Source organism: Calliphora vicina, chromosome 4 (genome assembly GCF_958450345.1).
Source record: "Calliphora vicina chromosome 4, idCalVici1.1, whole genome shotgun sequence".
Classification (NCBI taxonomy): Eukaryota; Metazoa; Arthropoda; class Insecta; order Diptera; family Calliphoridae; genus Calliphora; species Calliphora vicina.
This window is the reverse complement of record NC_088783.1, coordinates 122051108-122068422: the sequence shown is the minus strand read 5'-3', so window position 1 is coordinate 122068422 and position 17315 is coordinate 122051108. Positions and strand designations below refer to the sequence as shown.

The following is a 17315-nucleotide window of genomic DNA, read 5'->3' as shown; positions in this document are numbered from 1 at the left end:
AGAAAAAGTTTGTATAATAAATATTTACTTTAAAATATACTCAAGTTAATGCTTAAAGTTTCCTTAAATGATTTTTATTATACATTGGAATATTCTTAAAGGTAGGAAGGAGTTGGTGCCTTAAATGTCTCTCATATGTTTTTTTTTTTTTTGAATTTATGTTTGTTTTGTTAAACAAATAAAGAAAAACAAACAAGATCATAGATTATTTAAATTTAGTAATTTTGTTTTCTTCCTGCCTGGTTTTGAATCAACTAACCATGAATCAACTAACCATGAATCATTATTGTTTACAAATACACACCAGCAAATCTAGTAAATACAAAACAAATATAAATGATTATGCTTTAGATAAAAGTGCTGTTATTTGATGATATTAAAAATATACCCTACAATCAGATACACATAAATATTCCAACATACTACATACATGTGTATATTAGGATGGACCTTATTTTGCTTTTTTCAGTATTTCAGTTTTAGTAGTTGTTGACGGAGAACAATTTTAGACCTTCACCCAGAGAAAAAATATAGTTGGACATGTTTACAAAAACCATTTAAAAATGTTTTTTAACGATATTATGGTCACTGTAATTATTTATAGATTGCGGTAACCATGATATGTTTAAGTTACCATTCACATGATTGTAGAAATCATATTGTAGTAAATAAATATATGTTTATGGCAATCATGTTCATGATGAATCATATCATAATATGTTTGTGATAACCCTTATCCGCGAATAACACTATATGGTTAATACTTCACCATAAAATGTTTAATACAAACGTATATATGATTGCCATAATCATGTAAATGGTAACGTTTACATATTATTGTTACCACTACCATATAAATAATTACAGTGACCATAATATTGTTAAAACACTTGTAGAAATTTTGAAATGGTTATGGTAAACATGAGTAACTATATTTTTTCTCTGCGTGTTGAGAGCATCGAAAATATAAAAAGCGCAAAATAAGGGCCATCCTAATGTGTGTATTTATTTATTGTAGTTATACAAAATGTTCCTAAATGTTTGTTCTGTGTGTTTTATTCATTCATTTATTTATTTATGTTGGTTTGTTTATTGAAATTAATAAAAACGGAAACCCTACTACATTTACGTGCTAGACTTATTTCCTATTTGGTTATTGCTGCTGTTGTTGTCGTTTATATATGTATATAACTATATTTTTTTGCATAGTAAGAGTCATCAGCCAGAGTAAGAGAGGTATACTGTGTTTTTTTTTTGCTTTTAAATGTCTACATTTTTGTTGTTGCTAGGTTTTATTTTTGTTGTTTTTCTGCCGGTTTGATTTTTTCCATACAGCTGGCTGTTGTTCTTGTTTATGGCACCCCATGGTGTTCTATTATTTTTGCCAATACCCATCAAACATCTAACCCAACAACCCACCATACAGCCAGCCACCACACAGCCAACGAACCATGCTGTAGCATTCAACCAGCTGTGTATGCACGTTTTAACTCTTGATGCTTTTTACGTAAATATTTACTACTACTTGTACTTTTTTCTTTACAACAAGATAAAATTACGCATATTTTAGTCTAACAATACAATACTGACTAAGTAGTAATATACAGCAGCTATAGCAACAACATCGACTACAACAAAAACCACATGTAGTCTTTATATTGTTGTTGCTGTTGTTTGCTGCCAGTATTTACTACGCAACCATTATTAATAAAGACAAACAAACAAAACAGTATCAAGGAAATAAAAAAAAAATACGTATTACCCACTCATTGTTACGAAGGCGTATGAGTGATACGCATAAAAAATTTCAAGTAGTAATGTTGCCATTATTGCTGTTGAAATTCTCTGCTCGCATCCAAACGAGCCTTACATTTATGACAGGGCTTCCAACAAATGACATTGAATCATATAAAAAAATACGAGGAAAATAAGTGCAATAAAGTAAACGGTTTTCACTGCTTCGTATTAATCGTAAATAATGAAAAGATAAATATTTGTTTTGTTTATTATTAAGGAAAATGTTTTTAATCAAATTGTTCTTAAGTTGTATTTGTTTAGCAGCAAAGGTGTTAAACAGCAATAAAACGTAGTGTGACTAAAATTGATTTACTCATCAAGATATTGATTTAGATTTTGTGCTAATGGAAAAAACTAAGAAAATTTCTGGTTTTGAGATTTTAAATACAGATTTTCTTAAGGCTTGCAAAAGAAACACTTTTTTGAAAATATTCTTAAAAACATTGTTAAGCTGTTTACATTTCTTTATTCATATAACATCTCCTATTTAAAACGTGATTATGCTACAAGCTGATTACACTTTCAAGCCTTAAGCAAATCTTTATTCATTATTATTTTATATTGTCACAAAATATAAATCAATATCTCGTTGAATTCTTTAATTTCATTGGAACTACGTTTCATTATACTATTTTACAATAAAGCTTTGGTAATATGATATGCAGCACAGTAGAGGATATGCGGAAAAAATATAAACATTGAAAGAATGCTCTTTACAACATATTGCTTAAACTTTACTCCATCTATTTTTGCAATAGTTGAGATATTAGAATGAGTTTTAATGCAACACTTAGAAATATTTGTCTAAGACCTCTCATAATATATCCTTAGCTTAGTGTGCAAACGTGATAAGTTCCCTTTCACAAATTGTACAGTTCTAGAATCTTTTGTTTTTAATATTTTTAAATCTTGCATACGAGAAAACAGGAAATAATTGTAAAAAATTTGTTTAATTAAAAAGTTTACTTACCACGTTTTGTACTAAAATCTAAATATTCATTAAAAGTAGACTTACCACATGTGGTCACTAAAGTAACGATAAATATTCATTTATTTGAGTTATATATGTTCAAATGTCTGTCTGTGTAAAATACAATATTTCAAACCGATATTAAAGACATTCATGTGAAATGTTTGTTTGTATCAGGGAAACCTGAAATATGCTCTAAAAAAAGCGCTTTAAATATGCAGTAAAAACTTTAAAATAAAAAACAAACTTTTACATAATTTTTAACCAAAAAATATACTTTTATTTAAATAAATCAATACAATTCATTTCTAAAAAGGTAAAGTAACATAAAATAAACAAAAATAACAAGAACTGAAACAAGTATAACAAAAAATAAATACAACATAAAAACAATAGGAACTTAAGTTATGAAAAGGCATCGAGAGGTATTTGTTGGTGATATTTTATATAAATATAAAGTCGCTTCTTCAATTAAGGTTATTATTGCAATAAATTACAAAATGTTGACTTAAATTTTCAAATAAAAATCTTTGTCTATTGGATCTGAAAACATTTCTTTTATACATAGAAAATGTTCTTTTGACATCAATTGATGTTGTAGGAGCAAATTTAAAAGATAATATTTCTTTAACACTTAGAACGGTTAAGTTTGAATTAGAACTAAAATATGATATTTAGATGGCGCTATTATTAAAAGAGTGCTTAATTTATATTAAAAAAGCCATATATTTTTCAATTTTGAATTTTAAACAAAGGAAATAAAAACCTGTAACACAACAGCGAAAAATAAGTAAGACAGAATTAGTTTTTGATAAAGTCAAAATATGCTATTAAACAGTAAAATATGCTCTAAAATATATGCAAAAATATGCAAAAATATACACTACCAAATCGATGCCAAAATTCTTAAATAGTTCTGAAACGTGTAAATATCTTATCCATGAGCCCATTAGACTCCTGGGCTCCTTGGTTTCCCTGGTTATCTTATGCAGTTTGTTATTAAAAATCAGCAAAAATCGGTTAAGCAGAAAAAAGTTATAGCCTCGAAAAAAATTCCAAATTTTTTACTATTCTAGTAATATTATTAGTATGAGTTAAAGTGTTCCAGGAAATAAATTGAAATTTTTTCTTTCTTCGAAGCAGAGAAGAAATGCATTTATTTGTGCACTCTGTGAAAACCGCTTCTTAGATGCTGTAGTGTAAGATAAACACTATCAATTGTAAGCCAGAAAACTAGAACAATGGTTAAAACGAGTTCCAAGCGGGAACCCGCCATACAAATTAGAAAAATTTAAGAAGCTGGAGAGCAAACATAGTGTCTCACGATTTCCCTTACAGAAGACATGATTTTTGTACGGCGAGTTTCCGCTTGAAATTTATTATATAAAAACTCCTTCTCAACTTTTGCCCTAGGTATTTCCAGTGTACGTATTGTATATAAATGGGGTTCAGTGTTAAGACGAGTGATATTCTATTTTGAAGACTCGACTCTCTTCCTTTTATTTATCTCAATGTGTTCTTTTTACCATTTTGATGTTCCATCTTCCAAATCAGTTGCTGGCACTCAAGATGATTGAATTTGAAAGCAAAATACAAATGAAAAACTAGTTGAACGGATATATATCCCCTGTATTGTGGTAGAAGTCCCGAAGTAACATAAATTTATGTTAAAATCTTGAATCTATGAAAACTTGGAATCTTTGAAAACATTTACTCCTTTTTTTAAATAAAATTTTATGTTCTAGCTTAAATTCAATTTAATTTAATTATCAATTTCATCTTTTTGGTTTGTTAAGCTCAATATTTATGGTCATTTTGTAGTTTATTACAACTGAGTATCTCGTTAATATATTATCAAAATAAATTACCACTTAATTACAATTTATTGCAAGTGGTACCAAAAAAACAGCAAACACATTCATTTATCAGCAACAGAACAGGTGCTCGGGTATGTTCATATGCGAAACAAACATGACAGCTACTAAAAGGATAATTATATACTAAGAATAACTGCAAAGATAGTTACAAATAATAAATTATAAATAGTAAACGAGTGAATTATAATTATAATTTTAATTATAACAACGATTTCATTGCTAATGCAGAAAAATAACAAAATTTATTTTAATAATTCTTCTTTTAGCATTTTTTTATATTTATTTTACATATTTCATAAATTTATGCAAATTCTTGATAACTTTTAATTGCCAGTAAACAATTTTAATGATGCCTTATCGTTTACACACAAAATTTAAACATTAAATTGAAAATAAATGACATTTCCAATCATTTCAATTTCTCCCTAAAGTAGGCAGCAGGCAATATTAATAAAGTATCACTTTCAATTTTTGTTAAACTAAATATTTGAGCACAATGAGTGTAAGAAAGAGAGAGTGAGTTAGAGCAGTAGAGTTGGAGCAGGTAAAGATGTAAATAGACAATGACGATAACATCGTTGAGGGTGATAATGATGATGACAATGTTGATTTTGACTTTACGGGCATTTGTGCAATTGTTTGTGGTAAACAATAAACAGTAATGAGTGTTGTCATTGCTATCTTTAAACAGCAACAATGATGAGTACGACAAACAAATTTCAACAAGCAAACAAATACAAATGGAAACCAACAGTCAGATAGACAGTCAGCCAGTTGAAAAGACAGACCTTCATAATAACAAAAACGTGCAATACTCAGCCATATACAGCTGATACTTTATGATATTGATACTTATGACTACATATCTGCAAATAATAATACAAAAAAATAAAAACAAAAACATATAAATACTCTATGTCAAAGTAATGAACGCTGTAAGCAATTTATAAATAGGCTCACTTACACACAGCACTCTCACCCAGATTGCCACCACCAGACATATTTTTGTGTAATTTTATCTTTTCCTTTAGTAATGGCTGTAAGTCAACATCCAATGAAAAAGACTTTACTTTAGAGTTGCTGGGCAAACATTTTGTATGGAATTTTTAAATTATTATAGCTGAGTGGTTAGAGGTAGATGAGTTTTTATTGTTGTCAATATTAATATCATGTCATTTGTCATTTATAAGGTAACAATAGAATAAACTTTTATTCATATTACATATGTATACAACATAATGGAGAACAATATTTAAGTAGTCTCTATGTATGTCTAGCTTTAAACATATTGTATGTAGTAGATACATACATTCATTCCTGTCAAATTGTCTGTGCTAAACTCACCTATACCTTCACATATTTTTTCTGTATCATATGTATTTATAAAATGTGAGCTGTTGCTTCAGTTTGTTGCTGCTATTGTTCATTTTATTTATTTACATTATTACATATTGTTGTACATTGTATGTATTTATGATTTACATAAGGTAATTTTTAGACATAAATCAATTATAATGAATGTCCTCCTCTATTGTAGCGGAAGTCAGTGTATGTAAGTTTAACAGGTCGTTAGTACCATAAAATGTTGAATTAAAACAGAAGTGAAGATATTAAAAAATTCGATACATAATGTCACGTTCTTCATAAACATAAAAACTTGCCTGATTTTGATTGTGGACTTCATACAAAATATTTTGAAAGTTCTGATACACACTTTACTAATCTTAAAGAATAGTTTTGAGGTTAGTTCGAGCACTTATGATATTATGATTTATAGAGTATTACTGTTTAATAAAACATAATTTATACAAAACGGCCTTTCTTTTCATGTGTAAAATTGAATTAACATTAAAATTTTAATTTTATTCGAATAACCAATTTTTATTCGAATCAAAATTTTATTCGAATTCAGAATCAAGGTTATTTTTTTTTTAATTTTATTCGAATATGTATGGTTTTAAAAGAAAAAAGTATTTATAATCGTTTAGGTTAACCGGTTATTTAAAAATTTATTCGAATAACAAATTTGTAATCGATTCAATTCTTTGTAAATGGTTTTTCAAAACGAATTTGATATTTTTTTAAATTTCAATAAAAATAAAATTTACATTTTATTCGAATTCAGAATCATAATTAAATGAAAATGTTTTATTTTATTCGAATAATAGGTTTTTAGTCAAATAAACTATTTACAACTGTTTAGATTTTAGAATTAATTTAAAAAAAAAACAAATATACATATAAAAAAAAATTATTCGACTATCGAGTCAATTTGTATTTGCAAACCAAGTTTTAATATTAAATTAAATTCAAATAAAATTTTATTCTAATAACCGATCGAATAATCGGGTTCTTCAAAAATCTACTTTAAATTCAGAATTTGATTCGAATAACCTCCAAAAATATCCTTTTGCAGTATGAAATCAACTATTTTATTCGAGTAGTCGGTATTTAATCGAATAAATTTTAAGTAACCATTTTGCTTAATACTCGCAGTTGAATTATAATTTTAAAAGTATTAATAGTAATCTAATAAGTTTCGATCCGGTTTTTATAAATTACTTGAATACGTTTATTTATAGATATCATAGAAATTAAGCATAAATAAATAAATTATGTTTAAAAAAAATTAGAATATAAAATATTATGGGATTAACTGTTTTTTTAATCGAATATATTTTTCGAAAACGTTTATTTTCCGATAAGTAGGAAAACGTCAGCCTTTTGAAAATACAACTTCCTTCACCATTTTCTCTTTTACGAATATATTACCACCCTTTTCTAAAATCTATATTACTTCTACATATTTGCCTCTATCCATTACACTATAAATTAAATACTGGATTCATTAATTTTAATTAAAATCATTTAAGTAACATTTACTGTTAGCGAAGTTATAAAATAATAAGTAATACAAACTTGCAAAAATTATAATTTATTTTAAAAAATCGTTAAAATCCTTTAAAAAAATACTTTTATCAAACTCCTCTTTAAATATTCCACAAAACACGTGCACTTTTTGGTTCAAAGAAATATCCACTTTACATCACAAACATTAGACGCCATTTTCCCTCTTTTTTTTGGTAAAAAAAAACCAGAGGTATGAAACTCAGTTGTGCTGCTATAAATTACAAAAACATTGAAATTGTGGCTGGCTAAATGGTTGGTTGGTTGACTAACTTACTGGTTGTATGTTTAGTACTTTCCATTCACTCAACCTCTTTCCGAATTGTGACTTTGTAACTGTGGCATAATGGTTGTTTCCCCTGCTTGTGATTTTTAGGCTTCGTTTGTTAATGGCATTTGATGATGATGCATGCAAAATGTGGCATTTTATCTTTCGCAGTCAACTGTCAATGTGATGAGTTTTATCGCTTAAGTTGTTTTTATTAACAATGAAAAAAACAAAAATTTCATATTTTTTAGTCAATAATTGTTTGAGAAAAAAATCGAGAAATTTTAATTGCAGATTTTAAGTTCAAAAACGCATTCAAAGAAATCTATCAAAATGTTTATTTAATTTAATTATAATTTTGTTTATATTTAACCTCCTTGGTAGATGTCTATAAATTTGGTTTGCCAACAGCAATTTTTAGTGTCGTTAATGAGTTGCCTTCGGCAATTTTCGGTTTTAGCAATGCTAAGAGAACTTCTTAAAATTCAAAGAAGATGATGAAAAACTTGCTTAGTTACTCACTATAATTGAGTTTTATTAACAACATTTTAATTATTATTAAGTGGTTGTTTAGTGAATTTAAATTAAAACACAAATTTTTCGTTATAAATTGCAGGCAAAATTTGCTGAACATCAACAGCAGCAGGCTGAATCACAGGCACCACCACCTCCGGCCCCTTTATCGACTTTACCCTCCAGAGTAAATGCAAATCTAAATGCTTTAGCCCAGGAAACAGCAGTCCATAACAGCACTTTACCCACACAAACAGTTGGTGCTCTGCAACAACTACAGCAGCAACACCAACACCAACCATCACTTACCCTTCAACAGCCAGTCCAGAGCCACCAACATCAACAACGACAACATCATCATTCGCAAAAGTCACATGGCACACGTAGTAGTCAGACGCATCAACGTTTACCAAATCCGACAAGTGCTGTAATATCGACAGCCACTGTAGCCTCTCTGCCACCGCCTTTACACATACAAAGTCAAATTTCTAATATTAAACAAGCATCAGTCAAACTTATTGAAGGCTATTCAGATCCCAAAGATACTAAACGCCATAAAAAAGTCTATCACAAGAAGGCTAAGAGACGAGCTCATAAAAAGCGCCGCCAACAGCTGCTGCAACAACTACAGCAACAGCCACAAAATAATCAGCAACAATCTAATAATTCGCAAACGTTAACAACAGCTGCTCAAACCAAAGAGAAGGATAAACGCAGCAATTACAATTCAGGTGAGTGGTGAGAAGAAATCATCCCTGACAAAACAAAAATCACTATCATCACTACGAATACAATGGACATAAGGTCGGACAGCCAGACAGACTAACTGACTGACTCATCCATCCACCTTTAAAAATACATATAACAATTGGCAATTAGTTACACATGGGGTCCAGTACGTTTTTATTTTTTTTATTTTTTCCATTATTTTACTTCTTTTTATTTCACTTCATCACAAGGGTTTTGTGATTTTTTTTTCTCCAAAGGCCAACTAATCTGTCAGTGTTATTTTTTTTCCAATGGCTTGTTTGCTTGCTTAACTCTTTAACAAAGTTTAAACGATTTTAATCAACTTTCACTTACGCTCGACAACAACTGCATGAAATAAATTAACTTTCAAACCATTTGCAAAAAAAAGTATATACCTCCCTACCATCTCTATACTGTAGTTAACAACAGCATTGAAAATAGAAAAGTTAAAAATAAGATAGAAACCAACCAGTAGTGCCTTTTCCAATGCAAATGTTAAGTGCAAAAACTCCTGACAGTGTAATTATTTCTTTTACCACCACATTTATAAACAAGCAAAGGCTTTCAAGCATGAAATAGACATTTCAGGCAACACTTTCCACACACCTCTACCTAAAGTTATTCCTGTAAACTTATAAATAAACCTGTGTTTTCTTGTTGACTTTGCAGATTCATCGGCACCAAAGTCCTCGGATGACGAAGAAGACAATCAATCAGTTAAAGTTCCTGATCTGAATTCTCCAGATAGCATCTCAGATGATTTGGTGAGGCCTTTGCCACCCCAAACTCATAGGAGTCCACGCAAGTTAACAGCTGCTCAATCAGAGTACAGCAAACGTAATCCGTCTCCTTACTACTACTCTGATTTACTTAAACCCAAAGATCCCTCAGCCTCAGTGGGGGCGAACGACAAGGAAGCCAAACTAAAAAGCCGCCAATCTACGGTATCGGAACCTCCGCAATCCACTCAAACACTTCCAGAGGCTAGTGGTCCCTATCGCAAGAGCACTAGTCTTGACGTTCCCGAACGCTCCGAGGAACGAGAAGAGCAGGACGACGATTTTGATGAAACTGAGCCAACCAATAGCACTGTCCTTCCTGGTCCCCTAGACACACCCAAGCGTTATTCGTTCACTGAAGAAGGAGTCCACATAATACGTTGTGACTCGCCTTCCACCACAACTTCGGATGAGTCGGATTGCAGTGAATGCTTAAAACGTCGCGAATGGCATGCAAGAGCCTTGGCTCTGGTAAGAAAGACTTGTAACGTTCAGCCTTTGAATCCGGCTGCCGCTACCGATTACGGTAATATTTGTCAAGAGTCATCGGCGGAATTAAATTGTGGCAATCTAGCAGAAGAATCGGCGTCAATGCCACCACATAGACTGCTAGGTCCTGCAGTTTGTGCCTGTGTCGCCCCCTCTCTTGGTGATGACTTAGAGGAATATTTTCGCCCTCGCAGCATCTTCTACGTGCACCCACATGGAGTTCATGAATGTGTTGACTGTGCTCCCGATACGAAAAATCTAAATACGAATACTAGTTCTCACAGTGCATTGGACTCGAACAGTCTAGCCCAGTCCGATAACGCTCTCGACGAAATCTCTGTGGTTGCCGACGAAGAAGACGAAATGTCGGGACGTACTCGCCAGATATACGAGACGGCATTCGATTGCAAAATTGCCAAGTCAGACGATGATTTGGATGAAGTGGATCGCATAACAAATCATTCGGTATTGCTGCAGCTTAACAATGGCAATTTGCCACCGCCAAAGACGGATTCTCGTGCCTCCAAGTCATCAAAAAGCCGTTTGGAGGGTAAGCGTCTGAAGAACTCTAAGAATCAAGCTATCCAAGAACAAGGCAGCAATTCAGGAGGTAATAATAGCGGCAGTGGTTCCCCTTTGACGGTGGCATCCGTGAATCGTACCGTGGAACCAGTGGCCAGCATTGTGTCGGGCCTATCGACGGAGTTAAGCAATGTCCATATAAGAGAACAAGATGTGGATCAACAAAATAATCCTACGACGTCCAGCTCGCAATTACCCATGCGTGGTTATACGCCTTCACCGCCATCTACAGCCCCGTTGCCTATGAAGTTTCCTGGTAAACATGAGCGTTTTTTCATGAACAGCATACGAAGTGCACCCAACCTGCCATCATCGAATCCGGCCCATCCGCGTTTACGCGATCTCCGTCTTCCACTACAATCCAATTTGAGACAACAGCAGCAAACGGGCTCCTCACTGGCCACCAGCAATGAGAACAGTCTAACCGACAGCGCCTACGTGAATCCACCATCTTCCAGTCTACACCACAATCATAACAGTCACCATCACCATCATTTGTCATCCCATCAAGGCACGAATAATGTAACAGGTGGCTCCAGATCCCGCAGCCGACCACGATCGTTTGTTCTTGAGTCGGGGCGGGTGCTGGAGCTGCGAAAAAGCCACGCCTCTCACCACCACCACCATGTTGGTAATGGCAGTCGAAGGCCGCATAATTATTCCTCGACCGAGAGCATAGCAACATCGAGTAGTGGTGGCAGCATGGAATCGCTACGCTCGAGCACTAGCGAGGGCAATCGCAGTACGTCCAGTTCAGAGTCAAGGCACTCGACCTCGTTGAGTTCACATAGCTCTGAATCTGGTAGCTCGAGTGTTGGTTTTCCCCTTAGAGCACCAGTGGTCATACATTCCAAATTGCATATCCTTAGTCCCATATCAGACAAGTCTTCGCAAGAACCGGCCTCAGAATTGTCTGAACAAAATAAAACCCAAAATGCTTCACCCGAAGATGGCGCAGCCATCCAAACGAATACAAATAATCAACAGCTGCTACAGCAGCAACAACAACAACAGCTCCAGCTGCGCTCAGGCGATACAGAAAATGTACGGCCCTCTCCCCAGCTACATATAGATGCCTTGAAGAAACGAAGACCACCGGCAAATAAAACCCTCATGCAGCTGACAGATGAGATACTCGGCTCGGACAGTGGCATTTCATTGCACTCGAGAGAAGACGGCAAGCCGTTGCTGGGCTTGCAAAAGTTTACGCTGCCAAAGTTAAATTTCCCGCCAAATGACAAGGGAAACAATCATAGTGATATTAGTGCGGTAGGTGCCATGAGTAATAGTGTGGGCTTGCCGCAGGATTTAAGAGATCTTCCGTTTGATATGCCAAAATTGAGACGAAGAAAAACTTTACAACAGGTGTGTATAAAACAAAATTATATTTATATGGAGAAGGGAAAGAAATAAAATTGTATCTCTTTTAGGATGCTTGTACTTCGGGTAGTGCCACATCGGTGGATTTGGGTGATCTACCCTTCGATATGCCCAAACTGAGAAGACGTTTGCGAGCCAACCAGGCGGAAATCAATAATCTTATGATGCATAGCACAGAATCTAGTGGAATCTCACAGGCCTCATCCAGTCATTCTATGAGGGATGACACTAAAACTGCTATGAAACTGGGTAAGAATAATGAATTTCTCTGGGTGTGTACACAACTGAATGCCTTTGTTTTCTGCTTTCATTATGTGGCTGTGTATTGTGCAAGAGTTTGATCAGCCATCAGTGTTAACATTTTTTAATTAACCTCATTCCACTTCAATAGCCATATGTACAACATACAAACAAAGTGGCTCACATTGTTAAACACTTGGTTAAATATATACATTCAAACACATAAACATAATTTGATGCAATATACGGCTGATGTACCTGGACACAAACGAAACCAAACAAAACAAAAGCCAATAGGAAATCGAGTGTGAGAATAATGAATAAATGAATTTCTTTTGTGTTCTTGTGTTTTTTCAGACTCTGCCATATTCCGTCAAAATCTCACCTTGAATCTCAATGAACCACGCCAGGCGAACAATAAGTTTGGTAGCTTGGACTTACGTGGTCTTACCAACAACAAAGAACTCAATTTGAATTTGAATGCAACAGCCTTTGCCACTGCAGTCGATTTGATTGATGTCTCAATACCACTGGAGAGACAAGGGTAAGTGGATTTAGAAAACATGTAGGAAATGTTCAATAATTCATTCAGTTTTGTGTGTTTATGTTATTAAAGATGGTATCATGGTTCGGTAACACGTATTGAGGCCGAAACTACACTGAGACCCTTAACAGAAGGCAGCTTTTTAGTACGCAACTGTGAGTCAACTAAACAGGACTATTCGTTATCCTTAAAGTAAGTAATTGTTGAAATGGAAATGTAAAGAGCAACTTTAATACGATTTTATTTTTTTTTAATTTTAAAGGGGAGCTAAAGGTTTTATGCACATGCGTATACAACGCAATGATAGCGGTCAATATATACTGGGACAATTCAGTCGTCCCTTCGAAACGGTACCCGATATGATAAGACACTTTTGTCTGAATCGTCTGCCAGTCAGAGGAGCCGAACACATGTGCTTAATAGAGCCCGTCATTGCCCAATTACTTTAAAAGTACTCACCACTTACACCACATACTACTCAAGCCAGCAAGCAAGCAAGCATTCTTACATGGATTTAAAATAAATAACAAAAAAAAAAAACATTAACAAAAAATGATAATGAAAACATACATACATATATCTTCCAGTTATCGTAGAACTAAATACTTTTACATAAATTAAATACAATAAATCAACTAACGCACTCTCTTGCTCTATCTCTCTCTCATAATTAATGTTAGAAACACTGTTGAAACATCTCAATGAAAATTCAAAGCAAACATTTTTAATTTATGTTCATCTAACAGACAACATACATACATAATTTATGAATTTAATCAGTAGATTAATAAAATACTTATTAAATTTTTAATTTCTTTTTCAGTTTTTTAAAAGCAAAGATAAAGTTTCTTTAATAAATTCATCTTTAAAGATGAATTTGTTTAAAGATTCTTAACTCATCTCTTTGAACAGAATGCAACTAAAATATGTATAATTAAATGGATTTCTTTGTAGAATTTGCTTTATACTCGTAATAAACTAAAGAATCGATATTTCAGCTCGTTAGTTATTTAGTAATTCAAAAGTGTAACGATAACAAAATAATACGAAAAAAATACTTTGTTGATTAATTTTATGTAAACCGCTTAAAATACTAAAAGAAAAAGTTAAATAAAAAAAAGAAAGACTCTCAAAGAGCAAAACTATAAGCCATACATACATAAATATGTTTTTAAACTAATACATCTGTAAACACTCACATACATATCAATACATAAATACATATGTATGTATCTGTGTGTGTGTGTTGGTCTATATGTGTATACTATTTAAAAAATACTTTACTAGTCATATGTTATTTTTATCGTTTTATAAGCGTTTATTCTTTAAGTGCAATATTTATATGTTTGTTTTTAAAACTATTCTGTTCCCATTCTCATTTAGTTTATATATGTAGTTTTGTGTGCCAAACAATAATTTAAGTTTAATTAGTTTGTTTTTCTTTTCTTCTGTGCAATGAATTTTTCTTTTGTTGCCAATAACTAATGTTTTTCTACTATTCCAATTATAAGTGCAATAATTCTTTTGGTTGTTATCGGTTTTTTCTTAGCTTTTTAGTTGAAATGTTTAGATTGTTTTTTAATTTTAATTTTTTAATTACAAAAAGAAAGAAATTATTATACAAATTATATACATTTCCATATTTATATTTAGAATGAAATAAAAAAACAACAACAAGAAATAACAACAAACATATTATAACAACAACAACAAAATTAACAATAAAAATATATACTTATACATACAAAGTAAACATATTAACATGATTAATTATTATAAATAAAAAAAATAATGATATTAATAATATAATAATAACTTAAAAAAGAAAAACAGAACAAAATTGTATTGTATAGTTTTTAGAAGTTCATACATAGAAATAAAAGAAACAATTATTAGAAAACCAAAAAGCCTTATTTTATTAATTTCTTTTGCAAATTGGTTCATTTACAATTGAATGACCCTTTAACATAGCCCCTAAAGTATGCATTAAATTTTAAAATACTATAATTTGTACTGCATACTTTAGGGGCTTTTTTATTAAGGTGACTGGACCAAAAATTTTTGGCAAAAAAACTTTGTCAGATCAAATTTTGGTGTCGATTTTCGGATTCAGCGGGTGGGGTTACGGTAAGTAGGGGTTTCCAGCCAAATCGGCCGGTAAATTTAGGAGAAAAATGCAAAAAACATAAAATCTTGAATTTATGTAAAATTCTTTTTTAACACCTATACATACGCATGCTCTCATTTATTTGCAAATAAAATACCAAAAATTATAATGCATACTTTGGGGAGCATTTTTTTATTAAGGTGACTGGACCAAAATTTTTTTGCAAAAAAAGTTTGTCGGATCAAATTTTGGTGTTGATTTTCGGATTCAGCGTGTGGAGTTACGGTAAGTAGGGGTTTCCAGCCAAATCGGACGGTAAATTTAGGAGAAAAATGCAAAAAACATAAAATCTTGAATTTATGTAAAATTCTTTTTTAACACCTATACATACGCATAATCTCATTTATTTGCAAATAAAATACCAAAAATTATAATGCATACTTTAGGGGGCTTTTTTTATTAAGGTGACTGGACCAAAAATTTTTGGAAAAAAAAGTTTGTCTGATCAAAATTTGGTGTCCATTTTCGGATTCAGCGTGTGGAGTTATGGTAAGTAGGCGTTTCCAGCCAAATCGGACGGTAAATTTAGGAGAAAAATGCAAAAAACATAAAATCTTCAATTTTCAGAAAATTATTTTTTAACACCTATACATACAAGTGGTCTCATTTATTTACAAATAAAATACCAAAATTTGTACTGCATACTTTAGGGGTCTTTTTTATTAAGGTGACTGGACCAAAAATTTTTTGCAAAAAAAGTTTGTCTGATCAAATTTTGGTGTCGATTTTCGGATTCAGCGTGTGGAGTTACAGTAAGTAGGGGTTTCCAGCGAAATCGGCCGGTAAATTTAGGAGAAAAATGCAAAAAACATAAAATTTTGAATTTATGTAAAATTTATTTTTAACACCTATACATACGCATGCTCTCATTTATTTGCACTTAAAATAAAAAAAAAATTAATGCATACTTTAGGGGGCTTTTTTTATTAAGGTCACTGGACCAAAATTTTTTTGCAAAAAAACTTTGTCAGATCAAATTTTGGTGTCGATTTTCGGATTCAGCGGGTGGGGTTACGGTAAGTAGGGGTTTCCAGCCAAATCGGCCGGTAAATTTAGGAGAAAAATGCAAAAAACATAAAATCTTGAATTTATGTAAAATTCTTTTTTAACACCTATACATACGCATAATCTCATTTATGTGCACTTAAAATAAAAAAAAATTAATGCATACTTTAGGGGGCTTTTTTTATTAGGTGACTGGAACAACATTTTTTTGCAAAATAAATTTTACACAAATCCAAGATTTTATGTTTTTTGCATTTTTCTCCTAAATTTACCGGCCGATTTGGCTGGAAACCCCTACTTACCGTAACCCCACCCGCTGAATCCGAAAATCGACACCAAAATTTGATCAGACAAACTTTTTTTGCAAAAAAATTTTGGTCCAGTCACCTTAATAAAAAAAATGCTCCCTAAAGTATGCATTACAATTGTTGGTATTTTATTTGCAAATAAATGAGAGCATGCGTATGTATAGGTGTTAAAAATAAATTTTACACAAATTCAAGATTTTATGTTTTTTGCAATTTTCTCCTAAATTTACCGGCCGATTTCGCTGGAAACCCCTACTTACTGTAACTCCACACGCTGAATCCGAAAATCGACACCAAAATTTGATCAGACAAACTTTTTTTGCAAAAAATTTTTGGTCCTGTCACCTTAATAAAAAAGACCCCTAAAGTATGCAGTACAAATTTTGGTATTTTATTTGTAAATAAATGAGAGCACTTGTATGTATAGGTGTTAAAAAATAATTTTCTGAAAATTGAAGATTTTATGTTTTTTGCATTTTTCTCCTAAATTTACCGTCCGATTTGGCTGGAAACCCCTACTTACCATAACTTCACACGCTGAATGCGAAAATGGACACCAAATTTTGATCAGACAAATTTTTTTTGCAAAAAATTTTTGGTCCGGCACCTTAATAAAAAAGACCCCTAAAGTATGCAGTACAAATTTTGGTATTTTATGTGTAAATAAATGAGAGCACTTGTATGTATAGGTGTTAAAAAATAATTTTCTGAAAATTGAAGATTTTATGTTTTTTGCAAT

At 32.0% G+C, this 17315-nt stretch overlaps 1 protein-coding gene across 1 annotated transcript in view; it reads left to right on the top strand.

Annotated features, from left to right (window-relative positions):
* hwt (heavyweight) overlaps nt 1-13620 on the top strand; it is a 91362-nt gene extending 77742 nt beyond the window's left edge. The window contains exons 5-10 of the mRNA XM_065506819.1: nt 8436-9063; nt 9752-12297; nt 12363-12561; nt 12910-13096; nt 13169-13288; nt 13359-13620. Coding sequence (XP_065362891.1) covers nt 8436-9063; nt 9752-12297; nt 12363-12561; nt 12910-13096; nt 13169-13288; nt 13359-13545 — 3867 coding nt within the window. The 3' untranslated portion in view covers nt 13546-13620. The remainder of the gene's footprint in view (nt 1-8435; nt 9064-9751; nt 12298-12362; nt 12562-12909; nt 13097-13168; nt 13289-13358) is intronic.
* The last annotated feature ends 3695 nt before the right edge of the window (nt 13621-17315 follow it).